Below are 26358 nucleotides of genomic sequence, written 5' to 3' on the forward strand. Positions count from 1 at the left end.
TTGGTAAATTACTGGTAATTTTTTTTGGTAAATTACTGGTAATTTTTTTTGGTAAATTACTGGTAATTTTTTTGATAAATACCAGGGGGTAATTTTTAAGTAAATTACCAGGGGGTAATTTTCAGGTAAATTACCAGGGTATTATTTTGGTAAATTGCCAGGAGTATTTTTTTTGGTAAATTACTGGTAATTTCAGTTAAATTACTGGTAATTTCAGGTAAATTACTGGTGATTTCAGGTAAATTACTGGTAATTTCAGGTAAATTACTGGTAATTTCAGGTAAATTACTGGTAATTTCAGGTAAATTACAGGTCATTTCAAGGAAATTACAGGTCATTTCAAGGAAATTACAGGTCATTTCAAGGAAATTACCTACCGGTAATTTTTGGTAAATTTCTGATAATTTTTTGTAAATTACTGGTATTTTTGGTAATCTAAAGGTAATTTTAGGTAAATTAATTTTTGGTAAATTGATGAAATTTCTAATGAATTACCAGGGACTTCAGACATTATGTAAATTACAATGGCCATTTCAAACAAGTTATGAATGAATAACTTTAGGTAAATCAGTTGTAATTTTTGGTAAACTGCTGGCCTCTGGTCGAGTGACACTGATATTGAAAAACTCAAGGGAGGGAGGTTGATCAATTTTCAACACTTCAAGTACCTAGATACGAATTTACAATTAGTCCACCTTTCAAGAACTTGAAAAAAATTACCAATTTCTGATACCTTGATTCACACGTCTTAAAACAAATTTTTAGATATCAAGCCTGACTTTTCAGAACTGCGAAAAAAATTCAATGATTTGCTAAAATCACGCCAAAGTCTCAAAAATAACTTTTTGACATTTTTTCAAGCTTTTGTAAACTTGAAAAAATCCTGTTGAGTTCCTAAAAATGGGTCATACTTTTGAAATCTTGGAAATAATGCTGTGAAGTTCCTATCAATTACATTTCATAATCAAGTTTCAAGTAAAAAACACATCAATGATTTAAAAATTTCCTAGCAGAGGAGACTTGCCCCCATAGATATTTTTGGAAAAAGCACACAAAGGAAGTTCAAAGCATCCTGCTCTTGGTACTTTTACACCAGATAGCAAAGCTTCACACGCAATTATTTCTCTCAGAGTACGAGTAATTTGGTTTGTAAGTGAAGACTGATACGATACGATATCGATGTCATCACCCACATGATAATGGAGTGTTTTCATCAAACGTCTAAATCTCTTTGAACGCGACTACTCGTACCATTTCCTGCTTAAATGTTTCATTATTAGATAAGTACCACAAACCACGACTATCAACGAGTCCTGCAACGATATCCTGGCTCGTAATTGGATTTCATGTATATTCATTAATTCTACGCCATTATCCAATTGAATATCATCTTAAAATCCACTATAATCAGCATCAGTATAAGTATTTAGAAAATCAACGCTTTGAAGTACACGATGATCACGCTTATGCGCAGTGCATGTTACGCACATGTAATCCTGCCTACGCACTGTTGTGAAAAACACAGTAATTTCAACGATCGAGATCGAGGGTAATTTGATTTTGAACCGGTAAGTTGTACTTTTCGATATGAATTATCATTTATCAAGCGACCTTGCCGCTTAATACCTTCAATTCAAAAACGCCAAGTTGTTCGCCAACAGTCTACGACTACTACGCCAGAGTGTACGATTTCTTTAGTATACATAATTTCAGCAGGTCTGTTTTGTTAATCGTCTCGTCGATGGGGGTACCCAATTGACCTACTTTTAGCAGCGTTGTCTCTGATACACGACGAATCGGTTAAAATTTTTCAAAATCGCGTACAACTGACTGGTTTTTGCCAGTGACAGCGACGTGTATTCTTCCAAAACACACCCATACGACTGGCAGGTATTATGGTAAAACATCTGCACTTTGGGAAAACATCATCTTTCCTAGCTTTCTCAAATACATATATACGAGTATATCAGTTAAATCTCAAGCATAAATAGAGAAGGGTGTCTTTATAGTTATGTCGAAAACACCACGCCATCGCGAGCTGTATTCGTATTACACGTCGTCGTCAGCCAACGCAGCACATGAAATAACATATAAAAGCCTTTTCGGTCTCTCCGGATCATTATAAATGCTCGAGCTGTATGCAGCGTGCACTCCACTCTCGTACTATGGCAGATATCTGTGCGGAGAATCGTTTTCAAACACTTCGCAATCTCTCTGTAAGTCTTCTTCGTTCTCTCTCTCGTGCTGTTAGTGTTCTTGAACGAGTACGTGGTACGTATAATCAAAAGAATGGCGATGGCGGAGGATTTATACGTTCATCTTCGACCATTCTGAATTTTCATCAGATTTTAGGGCTTCGTTCGGTGAATTGAATAGCAGAGGCTTGTTACTTTCAACCCGGGGTGTTTTTTTTTTTTTGCTTCGTTGGGTCTTCTCAAGTGGGATTATTTGTATCGAGATTTTTTCAAATGCAATCGTACGAAGATACCTTGGCAACGAATGCTTATCGATATTTCGATATTGCTCAAATGTATTTATTTTTCATTAGGTTAAATATTTTCGAATTTTAGCAATTTTTTTCTCCAATTTTTGAAAACTGTATTCTAGTTTTGTTATCGTGTTCAAATCTATATACTCATTTGAATATTCCCACATTTTCAAAAAACCCATCCATTATCATTTTTTACAACCATTTCGCGCCAGTTGCATAATAATGAACTGGCACACGTGAAAAAGAATACACTGCAATGAGAAACCATGATGCGAAACTCTTCATTGAAACTGAAAAGGGTACACAAGAGGGTCATAAGTAGCGACATGAACAGCACACAGCACAGTACAGAACGACGAAGGGAACGCACAAGGGCGAGCACTATACTATATCGGATATGCAGAATAATTTATTTTCCAGATTATTGATTCGTTGCTGCTGTGCAGCGTTTTTCACGTGACATCATTAATTAAGGTTATCAGTGAACTGGCCATAGCCAGCGGAGAAATATAAAGTGCTAGAAGCTAATCAAATGTTAATAAAATACGAGTACCATTACCCTTTCGAGTCATTAAGCTATTCAACGACCGCTGAAAATTACATCTAAGGAGCAAGAGTAAGTAAAAAAAAAGAAGAAAAATCACTCTGGGATGACACGAGTGAACAATACGCCTAAATCAACGTTATTTTGATGGAAAACCTTGCAATTGAAGAACAACTCCATGTACACTACAACCAACGAATGTACAATGTACAACAATGAAGAATATAATTACAGAACTATGCTTATTCCGAGCACTGAAATTGTGTTAAGAATTTTTAATTGAATATACCTACAACCTATATTATAACCAAGATAATACGTATGTTGTGAAATTGCTACATGCAGGCTGTGTAGTAGGTAGAGAGAAGTACATACGTAGTACATGCGACGGTAGTTCAGCCAAAACGAAGCAACTTGTAAATTTTTCAAAATTATACACATTACGTACCCTCGACAGTCGACAATCGTCGTTGACGAGTAATTAAGGCAACAAAATATCCGCATCTGTTACACTGGCAGCGTATCGAATTACATAGAATCGATACAATGCATTTTTTTCCACGTGAAAGTGAAATACGTAGTAACATTCGTACCGAGCAGTTTGAAAATGATGAAAAAAAAATTCGATCAAAGAACAACAGCAAAACCCATCAAACTCGTACAATAATTCCGAGTAAGTACTAAACATTCGGAGCATTTTCACGAGTTCACGATACTGGCACAATAAACTCCGCAAAAATGTTCACAAAGAAGTTGACTGCTGCAGGTAAATTGCTCGTGATTTTTCAAATCCATAAACAACAGATCGCGTTACCCTACGTGACACTTCCTTGTCAATATTTACGCATGTTGAAGCATTCCCATAAAACAATGTGATTTTTTCGAACCAGAAATTTCAATACTAAAGCAATACCCCAGCCTCGAACTGCTGCGCAGAAAAAAATCTGTTATCCTGAAGGCAAGAATGGCTCGAATACAAAAAATTGAAAACATTTTCATTAGTTTCCATTGTTCCCAAAATTTTGTACATTACAATAAAAAAAAACAGCTGTAAACATTAGAACAAACTTATACTGATGATGGATCAGTGTCTAGGAACGTTCTGAAGAAAACAATACACTGATAAGACTAGCTTGAACAATAGAAACCCTCTTACTGATTCATCATCTAGCACAATACTAAGGAATGGTTTGAATATACGAGTAAAATGGGGGTAAAATCTCCTCTAGAAGGAATGTTCTTTGCTCAAGTCAACTCAATAATAGTGATTTTCTCAAAAATTTTGAAAGTCAGGAATTGTGAAGTTGAAATTACTTTAAATTGATTAAGTTTTTTTAAAAGTTTTTCAAAGTCATGATACGAAAAAACGATCAATTTTTACAGGTCATTTTTTGTCTTTAAAAGTCTGACATGCTGTCATGAATTTTTGGAAATTGTTTTTAATTTTTCAAAAATTAGACTTGATATTTTAAAGTCTATCTGAAATTGATCTAAGTTTTCACCCTCGATGAAAAAAAAACATATCCATGTCAAAATAGGTACAAATAAGTATGCAAAATTGGAAGGACCCACACATTGGAGCTTGCTAATTCACTGATCACATTCCCCTGCATAAAATTAGGGCCCCTGAGGTACATCAGGAGATGTAGGGGAGGGGGGGGGGTTCTAGTGCCAAGCAAGTAGTTTAAGAATCTCCTCCAAAAAAAAATCAACTCGAGTAACTAAACAAGCTTGAAAAAAAATGACCAAAAATGTGACAAAACGAAAGAAAAACATCTGCATAATAATGCACAAAAATCACCCCCCCCCCTCCATACAAAAATTTATTCAACATTATAGATTGAAACTTTCGGGATTTTAATTTTTAAAAGTTCAACTACTAATCAAAATTGTTGGAAATTTTTGACAACGAACCATGTGAAAAATTTTCAATTTCTGGCAATTTCTGGCAAAAAAACAATTTTTAATCACCGGGCTTTTTGGCAATTTCTGACAAAAAACGAAATTTTTTGTAAGTTTAAAGAAAAAAGAGATTGTTGATTTAAACGACCAATTTTTTTCGGTTTTAAGAGGTTATTTTTGTCTTTAAAAGTCCGACATGCTGTCATGAATTTTTGGAAATTGTTTCCAATTTTTCAAAAATCTGACTTGATATTAAAAGTTTATATGAAATTGATCCAAGTTTTCACCCTCGATGAAAAAAATTATATCCATGTCAAAATAGGTACAAATAAGTATATAAAATTGGAGGGACTCACACACTGGAGATCTCACATCCGCTGTATGAAATTAAGGCCATTGAGATACACCAGGAGGTGGGAGGGGGAGGGGGTGCTGGTGCCAAGCGAATAGTTGAAGAATCTCCTCCAAAAAAAAAAAAAAATCAACTCAAGTAACAAAACAAAGCTCGAAAAAAATGACCAAAAATGTGACATAACGAAAGAAAAACATTATAATGCATAAAAATTACCCCCCCTCCCCCTCCTTACACAAATTTATTTAACATTATAAATTGAAACTTTCTGGATTTTAATTTTTCAACGTTCAACGACTGTCTACTAAGCAAATTTTTTGGAAATTTTTGACAAACGACCATGTGAAAAATTTTCAATTTCTGTCAATTTCTGGCAAAAAAAAACAATTTTTGGCTAAAAACGAGACTTAGCAATCTTTAGTAAAAGAATTACTAAACTTTTTGGCAATTTCTGACAAAAACTGAAAATTTTTGTAAGTTTAAAGAAAAAAGATATCGTTGATTCGGTGAAAAGCAAGACGTTGAAAATTTCAGCAAAAATTAGGACTTTTTAAAAATGTTTGGAAATGTCAAAAATGCGATACTTTCATTAGGTAATTTTTGAAAAAAAAGAACATTTTAAAATCAGACTGTCTAACAAAATCTGAAAACTAAAAAAATGGTCTTGGAAGGACCTTTGAATTACTGTCATCTCCCCCCCCCCCTAAACATTCATTTTCACAAAATTGCCCCAAAAAAGTTTCAAAAATTTATAATTTTTAAAAGAACAACAACAGTAATCAAAAAAATACATCAATGGAAATAATCAATTTTGAGTGGGGGGGGGGGATTTGTAATTGCATGTTTTTGGTTTTCATCGACAAAATATTTCATTTTTTGCTATTATACGCATTCAATCATTTTTATTGCTAACAACAATGAAAAATTCTGAAAAATTGAGTTTTCATTTTTCCCTTGGTTTTTATCAAATGACAGAATTATTTGAAAATTTCAGAAAAAGAACGACCTTCGGACAAAAAGAATGACTTTTTCCTGACTATTTTGGGGCAAAAAGACAAACCTTTCCTGACTTTCTGGATCGAAAAGACTGTTAGACACCCTGTATCATGAAAAGGCTTGACAATTTCAGCGAAAAGCATCAATTTTAGAAATTATCAACACAAAATTACATTTCTTCGCAATTTTTTCCAAAAAAGTCAGTTTATATTGCAACTGTGAGGTAAAAACGAGTTTTTTTGGTTATGTTCGATAACTTCTGCTAAAAAAGTATAGCTTAGCAATTTTGCTGAAAAATGAAAATTTTTGTCAACATTTTTGCTCACAGAAATCAGGACTTTTCGCCAATTATTGGCCACAAATATGACACTTTTTCGCAATTTTTGCAGAAAAATCGGAAGTTTATTTCAATTTTTGATGTTAAAGTGATACTTTTTGGAATTTTTTGGCCAAAAAGCGACATTCATGAATGATTTTCGGTACAAAACTAAGAATTTTTAGAATTTTCTGCCAAAAAGCATTTTGTTTTTCCAATTTTTAAAAAAGCTATAGAGACCCATTTAGAATTTTTGACAAAAAGCAAGAATAACAATGTTACTAAAATGGAGGACTTTTTGGGAATTGTTGGCCAAGACGACTTTTCAATTTAAGCAAGGTAGATGAAAAATGAAATTTTTGGAAAATTTTGAAAAAAAAGTGACTTTAGAATCCAAAACGTTGAAAAAACAACCAAAATGAAAATAGAAACCGAGTACCCCCCCCCCTCCCACCTTCGGGGAAGAGGGACTCAAAATTCTTTGTCGAGAACATAAAGAGAGAATCTAGTTGTAAGAAAAGTTGAAATTTTCAGATGACGAAAAAAAAAGCAAAAAAGGTGCTCGTGTAAACTGGTTATCTAGTTTACGAGATGATCGATCATAGATATATAAACAAATCAATCGACTCATCCTCGATGGTATTCCACACACAGCCATAAAAAAACACTGTGTTTTCAATAAAGTCGAATATTTCGCAACTGACGCAGTCCCAATTCAAAATTTCCCAAACCCTGTGAAAATATACGAGTAACCTCGAGACATTTGGTTTTCCACCATGAAAACAAATTCTCGTTCTAACCCACCGACGATGATCATACGATCACATATATCTCTTTTAAAACGTGTATCTAATGTAGTACCACGAGAAAAAGGAAACTCTAGCTGGTAAACACGGACATTAATTTGAATAAGAAATTTGATAATTAAGTTGTTTTCGTACCGTTATACGAAACCAGTACTCGACGACACACTTAGAAAACGCTCCAACTGCGAGTATAGGTAGAGGTATAGGTAGGTATACACGAGTACTTATGCTAAACATATTAAGTGTAAAAAATGGGGAGCTAAGTCCTCCGGTAGTACTAACCAACTTGCAGCACATTATCGACGCAATTATTCTCGAGTAATTTTAATCCTTTGTAAAAAGCTAGATTCTGATGCTCCGTACTGGACGAGGTATTGGATGGTACTCGTGATAAGGACGAGTACATACAGATATCACGTTCATTACGTGGGAATGACCAATATATGATCCTCCTTTGGACAGGCTCTGGTATCCGGTCGTATCTTTCTTCTATCCGTTGGAATGGTATATTTTCGGCGACCACTTTGGCCGTAATGTCCAGCAACGAATCAGGATTACGCGGGCCACCACACCTGTAACTCGACGAAGCCGCATTTCCGAACAGAAATCCACCGACGCCGCCGAATTCAGAAGACGATGCCCCGAAACCGAAACGCGAACAGCAATACCTCTTCGCATTCGAGGATGAGGAGGAGGACATAATAGCCACAATTTACTTATTTTTAAAAAATTTTCGAGCCGCAAAAAAAAATGCTGCTTCGGGGTGGAAATGAAAAAAAAAAAAAATCACAAACGCGTTCTTGCACACATTGAATTAATAACACACAACAGCGAACTAGCAACGACCATCGGACTAAACAGAAACACTGAATACACAAACGCGATATTGCGACCAACCTACAGCACTGAACACAACACGCACGCAGAAGCCACTCTCATTCCCTAAAATTGTCGAAAGGAACAGGAAACAAGCGCGAGTTAAGGCAATTTATCCCCACCGCTCGTTAAAGATAGTACTCCGAGTACAGCTGATCTGGTACTGCACCGCGTCCTCTGCCCGGGTCAGCGTTTGTTTATGTATTCCCCACCAATTTAATATGCAAGCAAGGTGCAGCGCCGACAAAGACAAGCAAGATTGAAGAACTTAACGGCGGCAGTGATAACCAAAGTGCGCGCCTCGCGAGTGTGTCATTAACGCTGCCGTGTTTCTGCTATTGCTACGCGAACGCGAGCGATAGTGTTTTGAATTTAATCGTAATCGTAAGCTCCTGTGAGTCGTGATTCTTCTACGTAAAAAATACGCGTAAATATACGATTAAAAAAACGTCAATACGTAAACGTTCAACTTTATACACTGCTTGTGCCACAGAGCTTTAAAAATACATATATTTCGCATATATCTCGTAGACTCGTTACAAGTGTTTTTTCAACACAGGTTTTTATATCGTTCCATCTTTACTCATCGAGCAAACATAATAAACGTATCTACGAATAAAAATTTACTGGCAAAAAAAACAGTCAACATAAAATCGTCGCGTAGAGTTCTAAATTTGTAAGAAAAAAAATAGTAATACATCAATTTTTAAAACGTTATTTTTCTCGGCTCGGGGTTCTTTGCACAGCTAATGCCGTGCCTGACGTGAGGATTTTTAGACTTTTTCGCATACGACGAATCGAAATTGAAGGAGGGAATTTTTAAAAATGGAAAAATTTCGTGATCGTATGTAGGTCACTATTCGGCGCAATTTTTATAGTGTTCTGAAAGCTTCACATAGGTAGTCTACAATCCACACATCGCAAAAATGTTTCCCCATACTGAAATTTTTTACATATCAAAAAAATCATCCGGCAAAACGTAGAAGGGATCCCCGATGCCCGAAAACCCGAAACCCATGATTTCAATATTTCAAACTAGCACAATAGGGGGGCTGGAGCCTCAAAGGGGTGTATTTATGAACGTGGTCGCCTGGTCGGCACCACAAAAATGAAACGTGGTCGAGAAGGGTACTGCCACCAGATACCAAATATGTATTGTTTTTTTTTGTTGGGTTGGCTTAAACGGATTTTATTGCACTTTGAATGCAGTTTTTATGCATTTTTGATAGTTGAATCGTTCTGTAGTCATAAGTATGAGCGGCAACGTAGAGATTTTTCTGAAATTAGTTCGACTAGATCATTTCTAACCAAACTGAGAAAAAACGGCTGAAAAATACCTGCACAATGACGAGTGATGGCGCCGAGAAGTGGTTGAGAGGTTACCCCCACTCCAAAATTCAGTTTGACATTTTTTCTCAAAGTACCCGTGCGACCTATCAAAATGTATTAAAATTTCGCGTAGAATCTGAATATACCATTATTTTTGAATTTCGACCCTCCTATGCCCCTCCTCTCTGCTCTAAAGTGTAGTTCGACAACTTTTTTTGTAAATATTCACGTGCGACCTATCAAAATTGAATAAAATTTCGCGTAGAATCCGAATATACCATTATTTCTGAATTTCGACCCTTCTGTGCCCCTCCCCTCTGCCCTAAAGTGTACTTCGACAACTTTTTTGTAAATATTCAAGTGCGACCTATCAAAATGCACTAAAATTTTGCATAGAATCCGAAAATACCATTAATTTTGGATTTCAGCCCTTCTAATGAGTAAACTTATCGAAATTTTGTTGAAAGTGTAGATAATTTATGTGAACCAAAATTAATTTTTCATCATTGAAAAATACTGCCATCTTTGATCTGTTGACATGTTACAGATTGTTTCAAAAATGTATTTTTTTTTTTTTTATTCATCGCAAGAGTACTTCTCTTTTCATACTGGGGGTATCTGTACTGATATTTTTTCAGTATAATTATCGATTGTTCAATTTACTTCAGTTTTCAGTATTTATAATGTACACTGAATTTTCCGCGATGCGTTTACGGAAGCCCTACCTTCTGCTAGAATTTTTCAAGTTTTGCTTTCTATCAATGATTAGACACAAAAAGTTGCACATTTGATAAAAATTTCCGAGTAGTCTTTTTTCTTGCAAAAATTGTTGCTTTTTCGTAAAAAAAAACTCCAAACAGTTTAAATTTTTTTGTCTAAAAATTACCTGAAAGTAAGTATTGTTTTTTTTGCCAAAAATTGTCGCTTTTTAATTAAAAAATTGAAAAAAGTCTCATTCTTATTTTGTACTACTTTTTGCCAATAATTTAATTGCCAAAAAAGTCTTTTTGCTGAAACTTTCAGTCTCGCTTTGATGGTTTTCAAAAATTCTCGGTTTTTCAAAAATCAACAAAAAGTCTCGTTTTGTCAGCATTGCTAAAAATTGTCCTTTTTTGGCAAATAATTCCGGAGTCTCACTTTTTTTCCAAAAATTGTACAAATGTCATGTTTTAAACCCAAAATTACCAATTCCAACTTTAAAATTGAAAAAAAAATTCATTTTATCGGAAAAAAATTGCCAATAATTCGCAAAAATTGCTGGTTTTTAGTAAAATTATCAAATTTTCACTGTACTTTGTAAATGCTTATACTTTTTAGCACAATTGCCTGTTTTTCAAAAATTTAAGAGTATCCAAAAGTCTCACGTTTTTGCTAAAAATGTTCAAAAAGTATCATGATTCCAAAAAATCTTGCTTTTTATTTTGTAAAAAATTGTGAAGAAGTTTCGTTTTTCAACAAAAAACTGCCAAAAATTCCAAGTCTTCCTATTTTTCTAAAAATTGTCCTAAAAGCCCTTCTTTTTGCAGAAATTGTCAAAGTCTCGCTTTTTCTTTTTCATCAAAAAGTTTCGAAATAGTTCATGATTTTTTTCTGTCATAAAAAATTTGAAAATTTCCAATTTTGGAGAGAAACAATGATTTTTAAGAAAAAAATGAAGATGACCAAAATCGTAGAGCACGAAATTTCTCATTAAAACAATACGATTTATTTTCTCTCGAAGGCTTTGTTATTGAGATATTTCGAACAGAAATGGGAAAGTTCAACATTGCTTGTGACGAAAAATAGAAACAATTTCCAATTTTTCTATCACAAAAAATCAATTTATGAGGAAAATTGAACGTTTTATGATACAAAAAAAATGAAGATGAACAATATTAAAGAGCATAAAATTTTTTCTCAGAATAGTGTGATTCTAGAATTCATTTTCTTCTAGGAGCCTTTCGGTAGGTGATACCTGCTTTACCTACTTTAAGCGAAATTGGGAAAGTTGGACACTGTTTTGTGATGAAAAATTCGAATTTTCCGGCAAAAAATCAATTTATGAGAAGAGCTAAAGATCTTATGAAAAAAAATGAAGACAAACAAAACTGTAAAGCATGAAATTTTCCATCAGAGACGTGCGATTCATTTTTTCTTTGGGACTTTGGGTACTTTGAGCAGAACCGATAAAGATCATGAAAATTTTGAATGCTTCACAACTTGTAAGCAGGCTTTTTTTTTCAAGATGTTTTTAGAAGAAACAAGAATGCTCGACGTTTTTAACCGAACTTTTCATTAAAACCATACATTCGAATTTCGAACTATACATTTGAGAATTTGTGAGCTTCAAAATTCGTGAATCTATAGGAATAGGATTTTTTTTCTCCAAGTTCAAAAAAGTAACCAAAAAAATTACAGGTGTGAACAAAACATTTACAGTGCAGGAAAAAAAATCGCCAAAAAAGCCAAAACATTTCAATTAGGTACAAATGTAAAAAAAAATATTGAACAATGAACATTCCAATTAAAATTTATATAACGAAACTCGATTGAGATTTTCAGATTTAGAGAATTTTAGCAAAAAACAGGTTTTTTTGGAAATTGCTGGCAAAAAGTATATTTTTTCATAATTTCTGCCAGAAAAGTGAATCTATTTCGTGACTTGTTGATGATAACAGTAGGTACCCTCACTACAAAGCTTTCAGTTTCGTCAAATTTTGTGTCATATTTCGCTCGATTTCCCACAAGATTTTAGGACTGAATAAAACAATCTTCTCTCTGCAGCCAAGATTTTTGTTTGTTTTTTTTTTTTACTTTTTGAACAAGGGCATTTCTTGCACCAAGTTTTTATTTTTGCTCAATTTAAGAAATGCCAAATTATTTTTTCACTGTGGTTATTCTTATTATTTTTTTTCTCATTAGTTTTTTAAAAATGTTTCCAAAACGTGCCTTTGACTTATGTTCTTTACTTACTTACATTGTTGGATTATTTTTGGGGGGAAAAATCCAAATTAAATTCAGAAATTAAGGATTTGAGCTTTTTCAAAACTCTCATTTTCCAAAATGATTTTTCTTTGAAAACTCAGTTTTTCTGTGATTTGGCCAATCAATCAGGGTACCCTATTACATTCTTCAAAGCAATTCAATTCCCCAACATAAAAACCTATAGAACCTCATTTCTGAAGTTGATCTGATGAACACTAAAAACTAAAAATGTGCAATATTTTCAAAAAGGGACCCTACTTGGATATACTTTGCTGATGAATATAACGATTTTTCCACAGCACACAGAATCCTAGGTGATGAACAGATCCATGAAATCCACTCCAGTTCAGACATCAGCATCGTGGCAGGCAAATTGCCTTCCAGCATTGCGTTTTCGATAAAATGCATTAAAACATGGATACTTTTCTGCAACAGTATACAACCAACAAACGCAATTAAAAAGCCATTTGTGCATTTAGTTGTATTGTAATAATAATTGAAACACCCATGTAAAAGTAACTAGTAAGTAAGTACTATAGTACATAGATGAAAATAATGCATGAAATATATAATTCGCTCTCTAATTACACCTTTATGCAATTACATCGATCGATTGGCAAAGCTTTAAAACTGTTAATAAATCTTAAGTAGCTCAGAATAAAAATAAAAAAATTACAATAGAACCCAGTAGGTATTGTCTGATAGGTATAATAAATTATAAAAAAAAAAATCTTTGAACGAAAATAAAAATCGATGGCGTACAGTGCTGCGTAAATATTGTATTATTCGACAACTTGCGTTCGTTTGTTCTAAAGTACGTATAGTATTTGTACAACTGCTTGAAAGGGAAAAAAATTCAATAAAGACGATTTCGATTTCAATTATTCCAAGTCGAACAAGCTTGACCTAGAAATAGCGAGGAGCGCGAAGTAACGCAGCCCAAGAACGAGAAGGAGAGAATCCATCACGAACGATTGTGTGAGACGATCTCGTACCTCTCTCTCGTCAATGGCAACGTGAAACAATTACGTAAGCATCGAAGTCGTGCGTAGCGTAGAGTAGAGTACTGCGTAGGTTAGGTTGAGAACCACTGATCAGTTTCCGAACTCGTAACCATTATGACGGTAGGGGAAATGATGATAAATCAACGAATCGCTGGGGAAACGTTTCCCCTTAAAAATAATAGAACAACGAGGAGGTAATTGTCTCGAAGTTCGGTTCCGTTCCATTCTCTTTCCTCTCTGCCTCGCTGCGAGCTCCTTTTTCGGCGAACGCACACACACACCAGCGTGAGTTCGTTCGACTTCGACGCAACAGCAGCCTTGAACTCGGGGGAGGGTGTTTGATTGACCTTAGTTACGTAGATACAGACCAAAATCTTGTGTATGCGTTTGTGTGGCCGGAGTCTCCTCGCTCTCAGGTTGAAAACGGGCAACCTTCAGACGATCATTCACGTAACCTAGGTAATTGATGTAATATAACCGAGTTCTCGGGATGCTCGATGATCGCCGTACAGGTAGGTATCTCCTCTGCAGTCCTTTTGCTTCCTAGCTCTTGCAGCATCCCATCCTTCTTTTTTTCTCAGCTTTTTATCATCCTCCTTCTTTTTCCTTTTTCACACCAAAAAGCAAAAGTAAAATTTCGCCGCGGTTTCGCACATTTATAGAAGGATACTATCGCGTAATAAAAATTCACAATAAAATTTCAAATTGCCTTTTTTTTTCAATGACATTAATAAAAATTTTAACTGGCGATATTAACAACGCGGCAGTTAAATTTTATTTGTCTTATAATTGAAGGAATACAAAAATCGTAAAAATGCCAACGATAAAGCGTTATAAACGCGAACGAGAAAAACATCTAAAAATTTTAACGCCTATAAAAGAAAAAAGTTCATTTTATGTACAAAACTTCCAATTCATATTTCTTCATCTTCATCTCACCACTGCACTACTCTACTTACTTATTACAATTGTGGAAATGAATCCGATACTCATTCTTCGGCAAAGTACGAGACAAAATTTCATATCGCTGTAAAAGTCGAACAAAATGCTTGTTCCCAAACTGCAAAGCATCCCCGAATGGTTTCCTTAGCCGAAAAAAAATCTCTATACTCGGTGTATTGGCCCGGGATGAACGAAAGTATTGATCTCAATACGCTAAATAAGGCTGCCATGGAAGGGCTATAATGACATTTAACATTATGGTTCCAGGGTGAAGGAGGGTGGGGCGGGGGGGAGTCGATGGCAGAGGCAGGGGGACTTCTATGCATCCCCTTACTAGATTAAATAGTGACGCACCCTTTTTGCACACGCAGTGCGTATTGTGTACATGACGTTTCTTATTGAGGTCGTTGACACGTACGCGCAATTACTTTTAACAAGAAAAAAAAATTAATATTTATTGTTTTTTAACGCGATATTGTACCGAATCGATGCTACAATATAAAATTGCTGGGCTTTGTTCTCTCTCATCTGCCCCACGAGTAATATATCCCAAAAATTTACAGATGCTCATCAATAGCACATACTATAGATAGGTACCTAGAGAGAGAGAAAAAAAATGGCGAAGTATCTTTTCTCTTTTATTCGAACCGAAACAGACAAGCTGTGTAAGGGTTGAGGAGAGGGTGTGAAATTTTAATTCTTTCATTTAATTATCGTTCGCTTTTTATTTACACACGCCTTCTGCCATTGGCGCGGAGACTCGATCGGAGTTCTTTTTTCTCGCACTATAATAATGAATTGGAAAAGCTTTAGAAGAGAGGGAAAGAGTATGGAAAAATTATACGTTCGTTTCAAAATGTTATGTTTTTTTTATGGTGTTTACTTTTAACAATGGAGCGAGTGTTTTCAATTTTTCAAAATCCCATTGATTTCAGATTGATTTATCAAATGGAATTCGTTTATTCGATTGAAATTCTCAATGATTAAATTTTTATGAAAAAAAAAAAGCGCTATCGCAGCAGTGGGAATTGAAATAACAATGAATATGGCGTAATATTCGAAATAAAGTTTACGATTCCCAGTTCATAATGCATGTACCTATTATACTTATTCATGATTTTAAAAGTGAATTGGTTTGAAAATAGGACAGTCGAAATTTAAATAAGTTATGCTGAGGAAAATTTTTGATATTCTTTATCAAAGATTCAAAGACGAAAATGAAATTATGATCTGTTTTGCTCCATGTGTAGAGCTTGAATAGCTTGATGAGAGAGGCATATTCCAGCTGACAGAAAATTTTTCGAACCAGTTAACGCTAAATTGAAAGAGTATTCAAAAATGGTCAAAATTTTAGAAGTTAACCTGTATTTTTTGATTTGTGTTGATTTTTTGATAGTAAAATGTTCTTATTTTGCAATATTTTGATAAAAAAGTCTGAATTTGACAATTTTTTTAGTAAAAGGAATGGATACATTTTTGGCAATTTCTGGTGAAGAAGCGTGATTTCTGCACAATATTTGAAAGCAAATGAAACTTTTGGGATTTTTTTAATCAGAAAAAATCGACAATTTTTTAGAAAAATAATAACAAAATATTTTTTTGCAATTTTCATAGTAATAACTCGTAAGCTACTTTTTAACAGGAAAAAAAAAAACAATAATTTTTGGCCAAAATTTAGTAAGAAAGCTGTGCTTGTCAAAATTCTCAAAAAATTCAATTTTATTGTCAGAATTGTCGGAGTGTCAATTTTTGGCGAGTTGACGAAAACTTGTAATGTTTTTTCATTAAATTCCTCAGGAAGTACCCACAGTTTTTTGATGAAATGGTCAAATGGTCGTAATTCTTGCAAAAACCTGCCAAAAAAGTGCTTTTTTTGCCAAAACGTTCAAAAAGCATTGATTTTTGTCTTTTCTGTTTAAAAAGACCTCTTTTTGTTTCAAAATTTGCCAAGCAAAAGTACTGTTTTTTTTTTTTACAAAATTTCTTAAAAGCTTCTTTTTTGTCAAATTAATTTCAATTGATTTTTGGCAAAAAGGAAGAGTGACAAATTTCATCAACTTTCTGGCAATTAGAAATTGATGAATAGATTATGATTTTATACGATTTTGCGATAAAGGAATACTTTTTGGCAATGTTTGGAAATGAGCGACGCTATAGACAATTTTTGGAAAAAAGTGAGACGTTTTGGAATTATTTACAAAAAGAAAAAAAAAGGCAAATTTTTGTCAATTTTTGAAAAAGCAAGAATTTTTGTAAAAAAAAAAAACTTTTAGGCAATTTTTGAGAAAAGATGAATTTTTTTCAAAAAAAAAGTCCATTTTAGTAACCAAAGAAGCTCGAAAAAGTAACTTTCAAGAAATTGAAAAATACCTTCCCCTTCAGAAAAAAAACGAGAACATTACAAAAGTCTTAATGTTTTGGTTTTCAATTTTAAAAATTTGAACTGCCTATTTTACAAACTTTTGATGAAAAAGCGAAATTTTCTAGCAATTTTTGCAATTTTTAGCAACAATGCAGATTTTTGGCAAAAAACAAAACTTCGCCAATTTTGACCAAAGGAAAGTTTTTTTGGGAATTCCTGGCAAAAAAACTGAAATTTTTGGACAAATTTTGGAAAAAAGAGACTTTTTGGAATTTTTTGTTAAAAAACAAAAATTTTTAAATATTTTGTTGAAAAGGAAAAATTTTTGACAAGAAGCAAGACGCTGACAATTTTGACTGAACGAAGTTTTTTTTTGGCAATTCCTGGCAAAAAGTGAAATTTTTAGACAGTTTTTGGAAAAAAAAAGACTTTTTGGAATTTCTGCTAAAAAACAATGATTTGAAAAGGAAAAATTTTTGATAATTTTTCACGAGAAGCAAGACGTTGACAATTTCAGCAGAAAGCAGGACCTTTTTAGGAATGATTATTGGTAAAAAAAAAGTTATACCTACTGTATGGAAATTTCTGGCGAAAAAGCGAGACTTTGCCATAATTTTTGAAAAAAAGTGAGAATATTGGGCAATTTTGCTAAAAAGCAAGAAGAAAACTTCAACAATTTTAGCAAAAAGCAAAACGTTTTGAAAATTTATTGGCCAAAAAATATTCGCAATTTTTATTGGACCGACTTTTTGGTAATGTTTCATGGTATCTTACAGATTTTTTTGTTGAAAAAATCATTACTTTTTCCAACCATATTTTCAGAAAGCTCTCTACTCGACCCCCCCCCCATCCACCACACACACAAAAAAATCAACAAACCCGAATTTTTCACAGGAAAATTGTCAAAAAAATTGAAACTGGGAGACAAATTTGTACACAAAGTATTTTTTAATTTCATCAACCATCAACTTTTTTTTTAATGATTTGAAAGTTTCTGTTGAAGGTTTGAATTTTCCATTTTTTTCACTACATTTTTGACTAAATTCACTACTTTTACACTACTTTCACTAACCATTTTTAAAATCACTACTTTCACTACTTGTTATTAGTAGATACCCAGTATTTAGCAAAAAAGTGAACATTTTGAGTGATTTTTGAAAAAAAAGTGGATTTTTTCAACAATTTTGCTTTAAAAAATGGAAGTCAAGTCTCCTTTGCAGTCCAAGCGATCCATGTGATCCTCATTGGCTCTTGTGATGCCCCAGGTCTTTGTAGCCCTTCTCATGGTGCACAACAATATCATCTAACAGAATGTTTAAATTTTGAAATGGTTGGTATGCTCGATTAGCTACCGAATTTTCAAAAAAATCAAATATAAAATAACAAATTATGATAAAATATACACCATTATCCAGATATATAGCGAGTCTGAGCACCCACCAGACCAAAAACAGTAGACACTTTGTGATTTTATATGAATTGGCATAGTCTGCGGATAAGGTGCTCTATTATTATCAAAGTATAATTTACAACCACCCAGTCTAACAGTCCAGGGGCAATATTCGAAACCTTTTTGCTGATTTTCAATACAGTAGTAGGTTCGTAATTACTCCTCGAGGCTCGGCAGTCGCCACCGATCTTAAATATCAATAAGGATGCGTAATAATGATTTAGTGATGTTGAACTGAATTTAAAATCAGAGAAAAATATGCTCTTAGGATCGCAGTAGCAGCATTGAGAAAATATTAAACGACTGAACTTGGGGCAAATCGTTTAATTTTTCAAATTTAAATGCATCAAGTACCTACATATAAGTTGTATTTTCCGTTAGATTTCGAAGCAAAAAATAAGGTACCATAATGGAAATACAAATTACACCTCCATTATGTAAGATATAGCACATATAAGATCGATATCTGTCGCCCATTTCTTTGGCAACCTAATTGAATCGAATTAACTACCTACTTCCTCAACAAAACGCTACCAGCTACTCAACTACCACCTTCGATTAATGAAGAAAAAAAAATCACCGGTACCTGAATTTGAAATGGTGAAGTAGTTCGGCGCCATTCAATTCAATGTACTTGTACAAGAACCAGGAACGGTTAATTTAAAAAGAGAAAACTTAAGAAACCATGAAAAATGTAGTGTGTTAAATCTCTTTATTTCGCGGTTATTTCCCATTAACGTACTTTCATACACCTTTTTTTTTCTTTTTTTACCATTATTATTTTTATTTTTATCCTGCGATATAATTATAACGACATGTAGGCGAGTACAGTACACTGTCAAAAAAATTCCCACACTGGCAAATTTTTTCGAGTGCCCAGGTTTTTTCTATAATCTATAAGTACGTCGCTGGAGACCTTACATACATTTTACATATGCTTCCAGGTATTGTGCTCGTATTCTGGTAAACGCGTATTAGGGTATTAATATTGTTCGCCGAGTACTTTTTACGTGTACAATAGATGCAGGTAAATTCCAGACCAATGAACGGATATAATAAGGTAGATTTTAACCGTGCAGTGAGACTGATTTCGAGCATTGTACGTTTACTACTTTGGGGTCAATTTTGACACACCGACTGAATTCCACCGGTATGTGTTTTTTGTACCTATATGTACTATATTATATTAATTAACCGATTTTTACCTGAGTATTTTGCAAACAATAAATAATCGATAAGTATAAACTGGCGATAAGAAATTTTTTCGAGATTATACCAGGATCATGTGACTGATTTGCCCTTGTGGCTGGGCATTTATTTGGAATTTTTAAATTTTATTTTTAATGAGAGAGATTGACCATAATTAATTTTTAAGATGTGAAACGAGTAATTCCATAATTGAAAAAAATTGATAAGAAATCACTAGTCTAATCATTTTTAAGAGCTAGCAGGATCAGAGAAATCCGAATTTTACTATTGAAAACTCAAAAATTGAGCTATAAAATCTCATTCTGCAGTAATTTAATTTGTTTTTGACATTTTGACAAATTAAGTCAAATTCCAAAAATTTTTAGGAGGCAGATTAATGAAAATTTGTTTAATTCCTTTAAAGAAATGACCATCTGTTGATTTGTCAGTGAAAAAAATTGTAAATTCTCACGACAATGAATTTATTTTCTCAAAACAAAAAAAAATTAAAAAAGGTAAAAGTTTTAAAAATACAAAAAATATTCCATTCTTTGATTAAAAAAACATTCATCATAACCTGAAAAAAAATTATTACTCAACTTGCACCCATTTTTAATTCCTCATATGGCATTCATTAGAACTCTCAAGTCTCATGATTCATTCATACTTTTATTTAAATTCGTTATTTCAGTTACATGTGTTATTATATTACCCACAGATCCTCCATTACGAAAAAAAATATATATATATGTAAGTTTTTATTACTCGTAAATATATAGGGAGCAGAATATATGAATCATTTCACGTAGATACTTAGTAATCAAAAGCGTATCTTTTACGAACATAAGGTGCTTATCAAAGCATACACATTACAATTGGAAATTCGAGCCATCCCATAATATATTTCAGTCGTGTACTTGGAAATATTCTATAGTCACTTCTTTAATCCTTTGAAACGGTAATGGCGTTATAATTACGGAATGTAAAAATACCCTTTCACATACTTCGAATAAAAGCAAAGCAAATATGTACGTTTGGAAAAATACAAAATGAATAATTGTCGTTAGGTACCTACTCAAGACCTTGAGTTTTATAAGTTCCAACTATTTGTTGATGACGACGTCGAATCGTACAATTTGTCTTTTTCGTGGCATGTTAAAATACCTACCGTGTAAACCTACTTCTTTCTTGATGAAATGAATTTTGCTTCGATAGTAATTTCTTTCGTTTCAATTAATGGGAATTTGTTTATTTTTTAAATTAAATGATTACATGCCAATGCATTTTTCATCATTAGAAAAATGAAGAGGTCAAGTCAAAAAGGGATTATTGGAGATATGGAAGAAGATCTTGGAATTATGTTCTGTTCTTAAAAGTCGCCTTTACAAACAAAGGATGTTCCTCCCATAAAAAGATGAAGCTCCCACAGTCCCAGCTGTGACTCTGTAATGCCGAAATTTTTGCTAGAAGAAGGAAACCCTGAATTTTCCTAGTGAATGTTGGTTTTTTTTTGGTGGGGGGGGGGGGGTATTGTAATTGACAATTTTTTCAATTTTCTGAATGTAATTTTATTGTGAGGAATTATTGGAAATGAGAATAGTGCTTTGTACATTTATGTCAAAAAACAAAACTTGAAACTTGAATGTTTGGGGGAAAAAAAGTTTAGTTGCAAATCAACCCTAAACAATAAATTAAAGGCAAAAACCTTTTTCCAATCAGCATATCTGTACCTTATGGCTTATATTTTTTTGAAAATTTTTCTGTAAAAAATCTGGATTTATTAATTTTTTTGTATGAGGGGGTGGGCGGGTCGAATGGAGAGCTTTCTAGAAATTTGGTCAAAAAAGGTACTTAGTGAAAGAGTAGTGATTTTTTCAACAAAAAAATCCGTTAGATACTAACCATGGTTTTTTTTTTAAATTCCCAAAGGGATAGGGAATGTGTTTTGAAAAAATTTTAAAATGCAATAGGTATTTTGTACCCCTGCAATCTGATTGATATGCAACTTTCATGACAAGCTGTAACTTTGGTTGCATTTTAACACACTTGAAGGAACCAAATCATTCCTGATTCACTCTGTATACCACATTATTATAATGAACAAAAACATAATCAATTTCACAGGCAAGAAGCTTCAACTTACCAGTCGCTGGGGAATGGAAAGTACAAAATGAACTGGATCTGGATTCATCTCCGATTTATTGGACCACGAACAGATGATTGAAAAAGGCTACTTCATCAAATATGAACACTAATACTCCATGAAGAGCAACATCTCCTACATGAAGCTCACAACACTATTCAAAACGGATTTTAATACATATTTCGCGACACAACACTGATTATATTTCTTCCAAGAGTTACAAATCCTTGGAAAGAAGCACACAACACCACACCAAAATTTATTTCACTTCACTTCACTGTAGTTTACTTTGAAGAGTTACCGCTCCAACAAAAATTCACGCCAGGAAATTAGATCTTCACTTCATAAAACTGCAACAAAAAACAAAAAAACAAATATGTAGGTAAGTACATTAATTGTAATAATGAACGACAGTACAGGTAAATCTACATAAATCGAAACAAGGTAGGTATAGGTTCCAAGGGGAAAATGATTGGATCTGATCAGATTCGGATATTTCATATTCATGAATCGGATTTGACTTGACCAGATTCGACCAGATCTGATGAGATCAGATTGGATAAAAATTCAAAGTACTGATCGGATTAGATTAGATCCCATGAGGGAAACTTGATTCGTCTGATTGTATTTGACCTTGACCAGATCTGAATAGAACTGATCAGACTGGATCAGCCTCTACAATACATTCCCCGGATCCATTCAGATATGACCAGATTTTATCAGATTCCGATCAGAGTTTTAATCGGATTGGATCTACTCGGATCTGATCGATTCAATCATCTTCTTTTTGGTTTTGATCAAAATTGAGATGTAGCCTCATATCAGAAAAAAAGGTTTCATCTACCCTTCTTTCGCTCACTTTTTTAAACAGGACTCGAAATTCAAATTTTGCATCGAAAATTTCCAACCAAGAGTCACACGAACTTCTTTCCTTAGTTACAGAATAGGAGAAAAACTAATAATTTACCGAAGTGATGGGTTGAGTAAGCTCAAAATTTCTCAAAAGACAGCTTTTTATCAGAGGTAAAAATGAGAAAAATTGATAAATAATGAGCAAAACGCATTCCGAGACTGGGATACTCATTGAATTGGACCTTGCAGCTCCCTAATACTTAAGCCCTTCTTTACTACATTTGAAATTATTTCTTTCAATTTTCTCAGCATACATTTTTTTCAAGCTAGTGAAATCATCATAATTTTTAAAAATTCTGGGACACGTGCCCTCCACCTCATTTAAATGAACTCATGTTACGTAAGGTCAAAATTATTCTCTGGTTTGTACTGAAACAATAAATGAATGATCAATTGAGCGATTATTTTCATGTGTTTTCTAGTTTCAGGATCAGCAAATAAGTCAATGCAATGACAAGAGTTCAAGAATTACTGAAATATCTACCTAATAATTCTTAAAATTGAGGCGATTTGTAATGATGAGCATTCCCTTTCGGGTCATTCCATGTCAACTCATCAAACAACGTTTTTGAGTCATGTCTTTCGATTTCGCTCAAATTTTTTTTACAATATATGTATACCCATCCAGTAAGTAAGAACCCCGCAATTAGTTTGGTCCCAGATCCCTCAGGACCGATCCAATCAAAAATCTGACGTCACATTCGTGTTCAGCGTCACCAAAAACATACTATTCCATGTGTCGCACGAACAAAACACTTTTTTGAACTTTTACCCCCTTTGAGGAGGTGCTGGGGGCTATGGATGGGGTCCTATCAAAAATCGGACGTCATATTCGTGTTTAGTGTCACCAAAAACATACTATTCGATATATCACATGCCCCAGATTTTCTTCCGAAAGTTTCGCTCAAAATTGGGGGTGGGGTGCTCCTCCTCCATTAAGTGATCCCATTTCGAAACTTAAATATTCCAAAAAAGCATCAAAAGGTACATCTATGGAAATTTTTTTTAAATTTTAAATGATAGCTCCTACTTACAGTGCCATTTTGAAATTTGAACTTTCAATTTGAAAGTTCAACTTTCAGCTTTTGAAAATTTCAAAATGCTTAAAAAGTTCTAAATGCAATGCCCTTTTGAACTGTGAAATCAGTTTTGATCAAAGTATCATAATTTTGGAGGAATGAGCTGCTGAAGTTGAGTACCTCGAGACAATGTGAAAATAATGGAAGCCCCCACCCCACTTGCCCCCTGAGGGAGCTGGGACCAAACTAATTGCGGGGTTCTTAGTTACTGGATGGGTACATATTATGAAAAAAATTTGAGCGAAATCGAAAGACATGACTTTCAAAATCGTCTTTTTTTGGTTGAGTTGACATGGAATGATTCTTTCAGGATCGGGGCCTAAAACCCTCACATCTTTCAATATATTGGAAACATTTATTTTAATTTCAACAAAAAAATATTGAATTCGACAAATTTTCATTATTTTAAATAACTTTGGTGCACATAAACCTTCCCAAAATTCCATCGGCCCACAGGGAGACAGTAGGTACTCTCAAAACACGATTTTCAAGGATTTTACACTATCGGTGGCTGTTTTAAGCCCATTGATTTCAAAATTAGTGGTGTGAAGGTGAAGATGCTTGAGGGTAATGAACCTGAATTTTCTCACATTTTTTGACCCCAACAAATATCTCAAAATCCACTTTGAAAACTTCAAATCAATGTGGAGAAGAGAACAAAATCTGCACAAAACAAGATAATTATTTTTACATTTTTCAGTGTATTTTCTCCAGTACTGGTATTTTTTTCAGAATTATTCTAGTGAATGGTTGCTGCTCCATGGCTATAAAACCATTTGGAAAGCGGTTTATTCCTTTGGTGAAAATTGTTTCATCAAAGAAGAAGCCGAATTACACTATAAACATGAATTTAGACCAAATTTGGTGCAATTTTGGGAACCCCTGACACATCCTTTCGAAGGATCCATACGGCTCAAATTCATGCCCAGAGTAATACGTATCAACTCGAAATATATATGAAGAGTGATATTCCAAAACTCGCTTTGTCCATTTTCACAACTTTTCAGGAGAGAGGAAAAACAGTTTCCCTTTAAACGGGTAAATTGGCTTTTTAGGCGAGTTTATAGCACTTTATTTGGGTGGATTTACGATGTAGGAGTGTAGGTATACATTTCATCCACTAAATACTGCTGAAAAAAATTTCAATAAAAATGGACAAAGCGCGTTTTGGAACATTATTTTTTTTTTAATTTTTAGTGAATTGGCTATTTATGTGAGTTTAACACCTCATTTTGGTAGGTTGATGATGTAGGAATGTGAGTTAATACTTCATCTACCAGGTACCACTGAAAACTCAACTTTGATAAAAATGGACAAAGCGAGTTTTGGAATATCACTCTTCATATCAATATACGTATCATATATTTCAGTTAGCAAAATTAGAAATCTTTCATTTTTTCTTACTCATTTTCATCGCATTTACATGAGATTATTTTCCATGTAAGATTTGGAAAAATGTTCCAAAAATTGAAGATTTATTTTGCTCAAATTGAAAGACACAGGTTAAAATAATTTTTTTTTAGCAGAATTAGGATCTTACCAGGCATTTTTCAGCAAAAATGAAAAAAATAGAAATGATAAAATTCGAACATTTCGACCAAAATCTGAAACAAATCGTTGGAATAACACTTTAATTAAAAATTTGCAAACAGTTTCAAATCAAAATTTTTCATCTTCTTAATTAGAAATAAAATCACTGCTCCATAAAATTTTTAATTTATTTCGCAAAAATTAAAAAAAAATAATAAAACCACTAAAAATCATAAAACGAACTTCATCCCAGCAAAGAGCAGGATATTTACCTATTCATGTACACTTACAACTTACAAGGCATGTGACACCATTTTTCCATTTATTATCTATACAACCTAGTCCTATTTTTAAAAGAAAACCATCGAGGGTTTGAATAGTTCTGCCATCTAATTAGCCTTTTTATAGGTATAGTCTTCTTATGTATACAGGCACATTTAAAAACAAATTTTTCTACTTTCATCCGCAATATGTTATAAGAAATAACAGCTTGAAATTCTATTATTTTCGTCTGCCAAGATAACCGGTTCGTACCTAATTGGCTGCAGCGGTTCCTTTATTTAACTAAGGAAACCCGCAATTTTTATAATAAGGTTTTGTATAGCAAAATTATTAATTACCTAAACGTGTAATTACTTAAATGTGCCGTTACAGATTGAAAAAAAGATATAGATAGAATGGTTTTGTTTTGTGTTATAGGATTTGATGTACCTACCTACTACCTACCTATAAACATGCGATATTTTTTGTATTGAGAAACCAAATATTAACCCTTTGGAGGTTCTCTAGGTTTTCGGGTTAGAAAATTGAAGTGCCTTAATGAGTGTGATAGGGTACCTCGCCCAATTGGCCAAACCACAAAAAAGTCGAGCTTTTGATGAAAAGTTTTGTAGGAAAATGAAAGTTTCCAAAAAACACAAATGTGACATTTCCTAAAAAAAAATTGAATGTATGCAGAATTTTTTTTGAAAAAATGAACCAAAAACATGTGTCAAAAACATTGAACAAAAGCACTCTTTCAAAAAATGAAATAAAAATTGAATTGGAAAAAAATAAAAAAACAAGGTTGAAAAAAAGTCATCTGGCAGTTCACAAATTCAGCGAGAATCAAATCTTGTTGGCAAAAATGCCTTTGTTTAAAGCATGAAGAGAAGAAAAATCTATGTCGCTAA

General features: G+C 33.5%; 1 protein-coding gene across 1 annotated transcript in view; it reads right to left on the reverse strand.

Annotated features, from left to right (window-relative positions):
- Positions 1-8441, reverse strand: part of LOC135844089 (zinc finger SWIM domain-containing protein 5-like) — a 124603-nt gene extending 116162 nt beyond the window's left edge. The window contains exon 1 of the mRNA XM_065362197.1: positions 7690-8441. Coding sequence (XP_065218269.1) covers positions 7690-8107 — 418 coding nt within the window. The 5' untranslated portion in view covers positions 8108-8441. The remainder of the gene's footprint in view (positions 1-7689) is intronic.
- Between the last annotated feature and the right edge of the window lie 17917 nt (positions 8442-26358).

Source organism: Planococcus citri, chromosome 4 (assembly GCF_950023065.1).
Source record: "Planococcus citri chromosome 4, ihPlaCitr1.1, whole genome shotgun sequence".
Lineage (NCBI taxonomy): Eukaryota > Metazoa > Arthropoda > Insecta > Hemiptera > Pseudococcidae > Planococcus > Planococcus citri.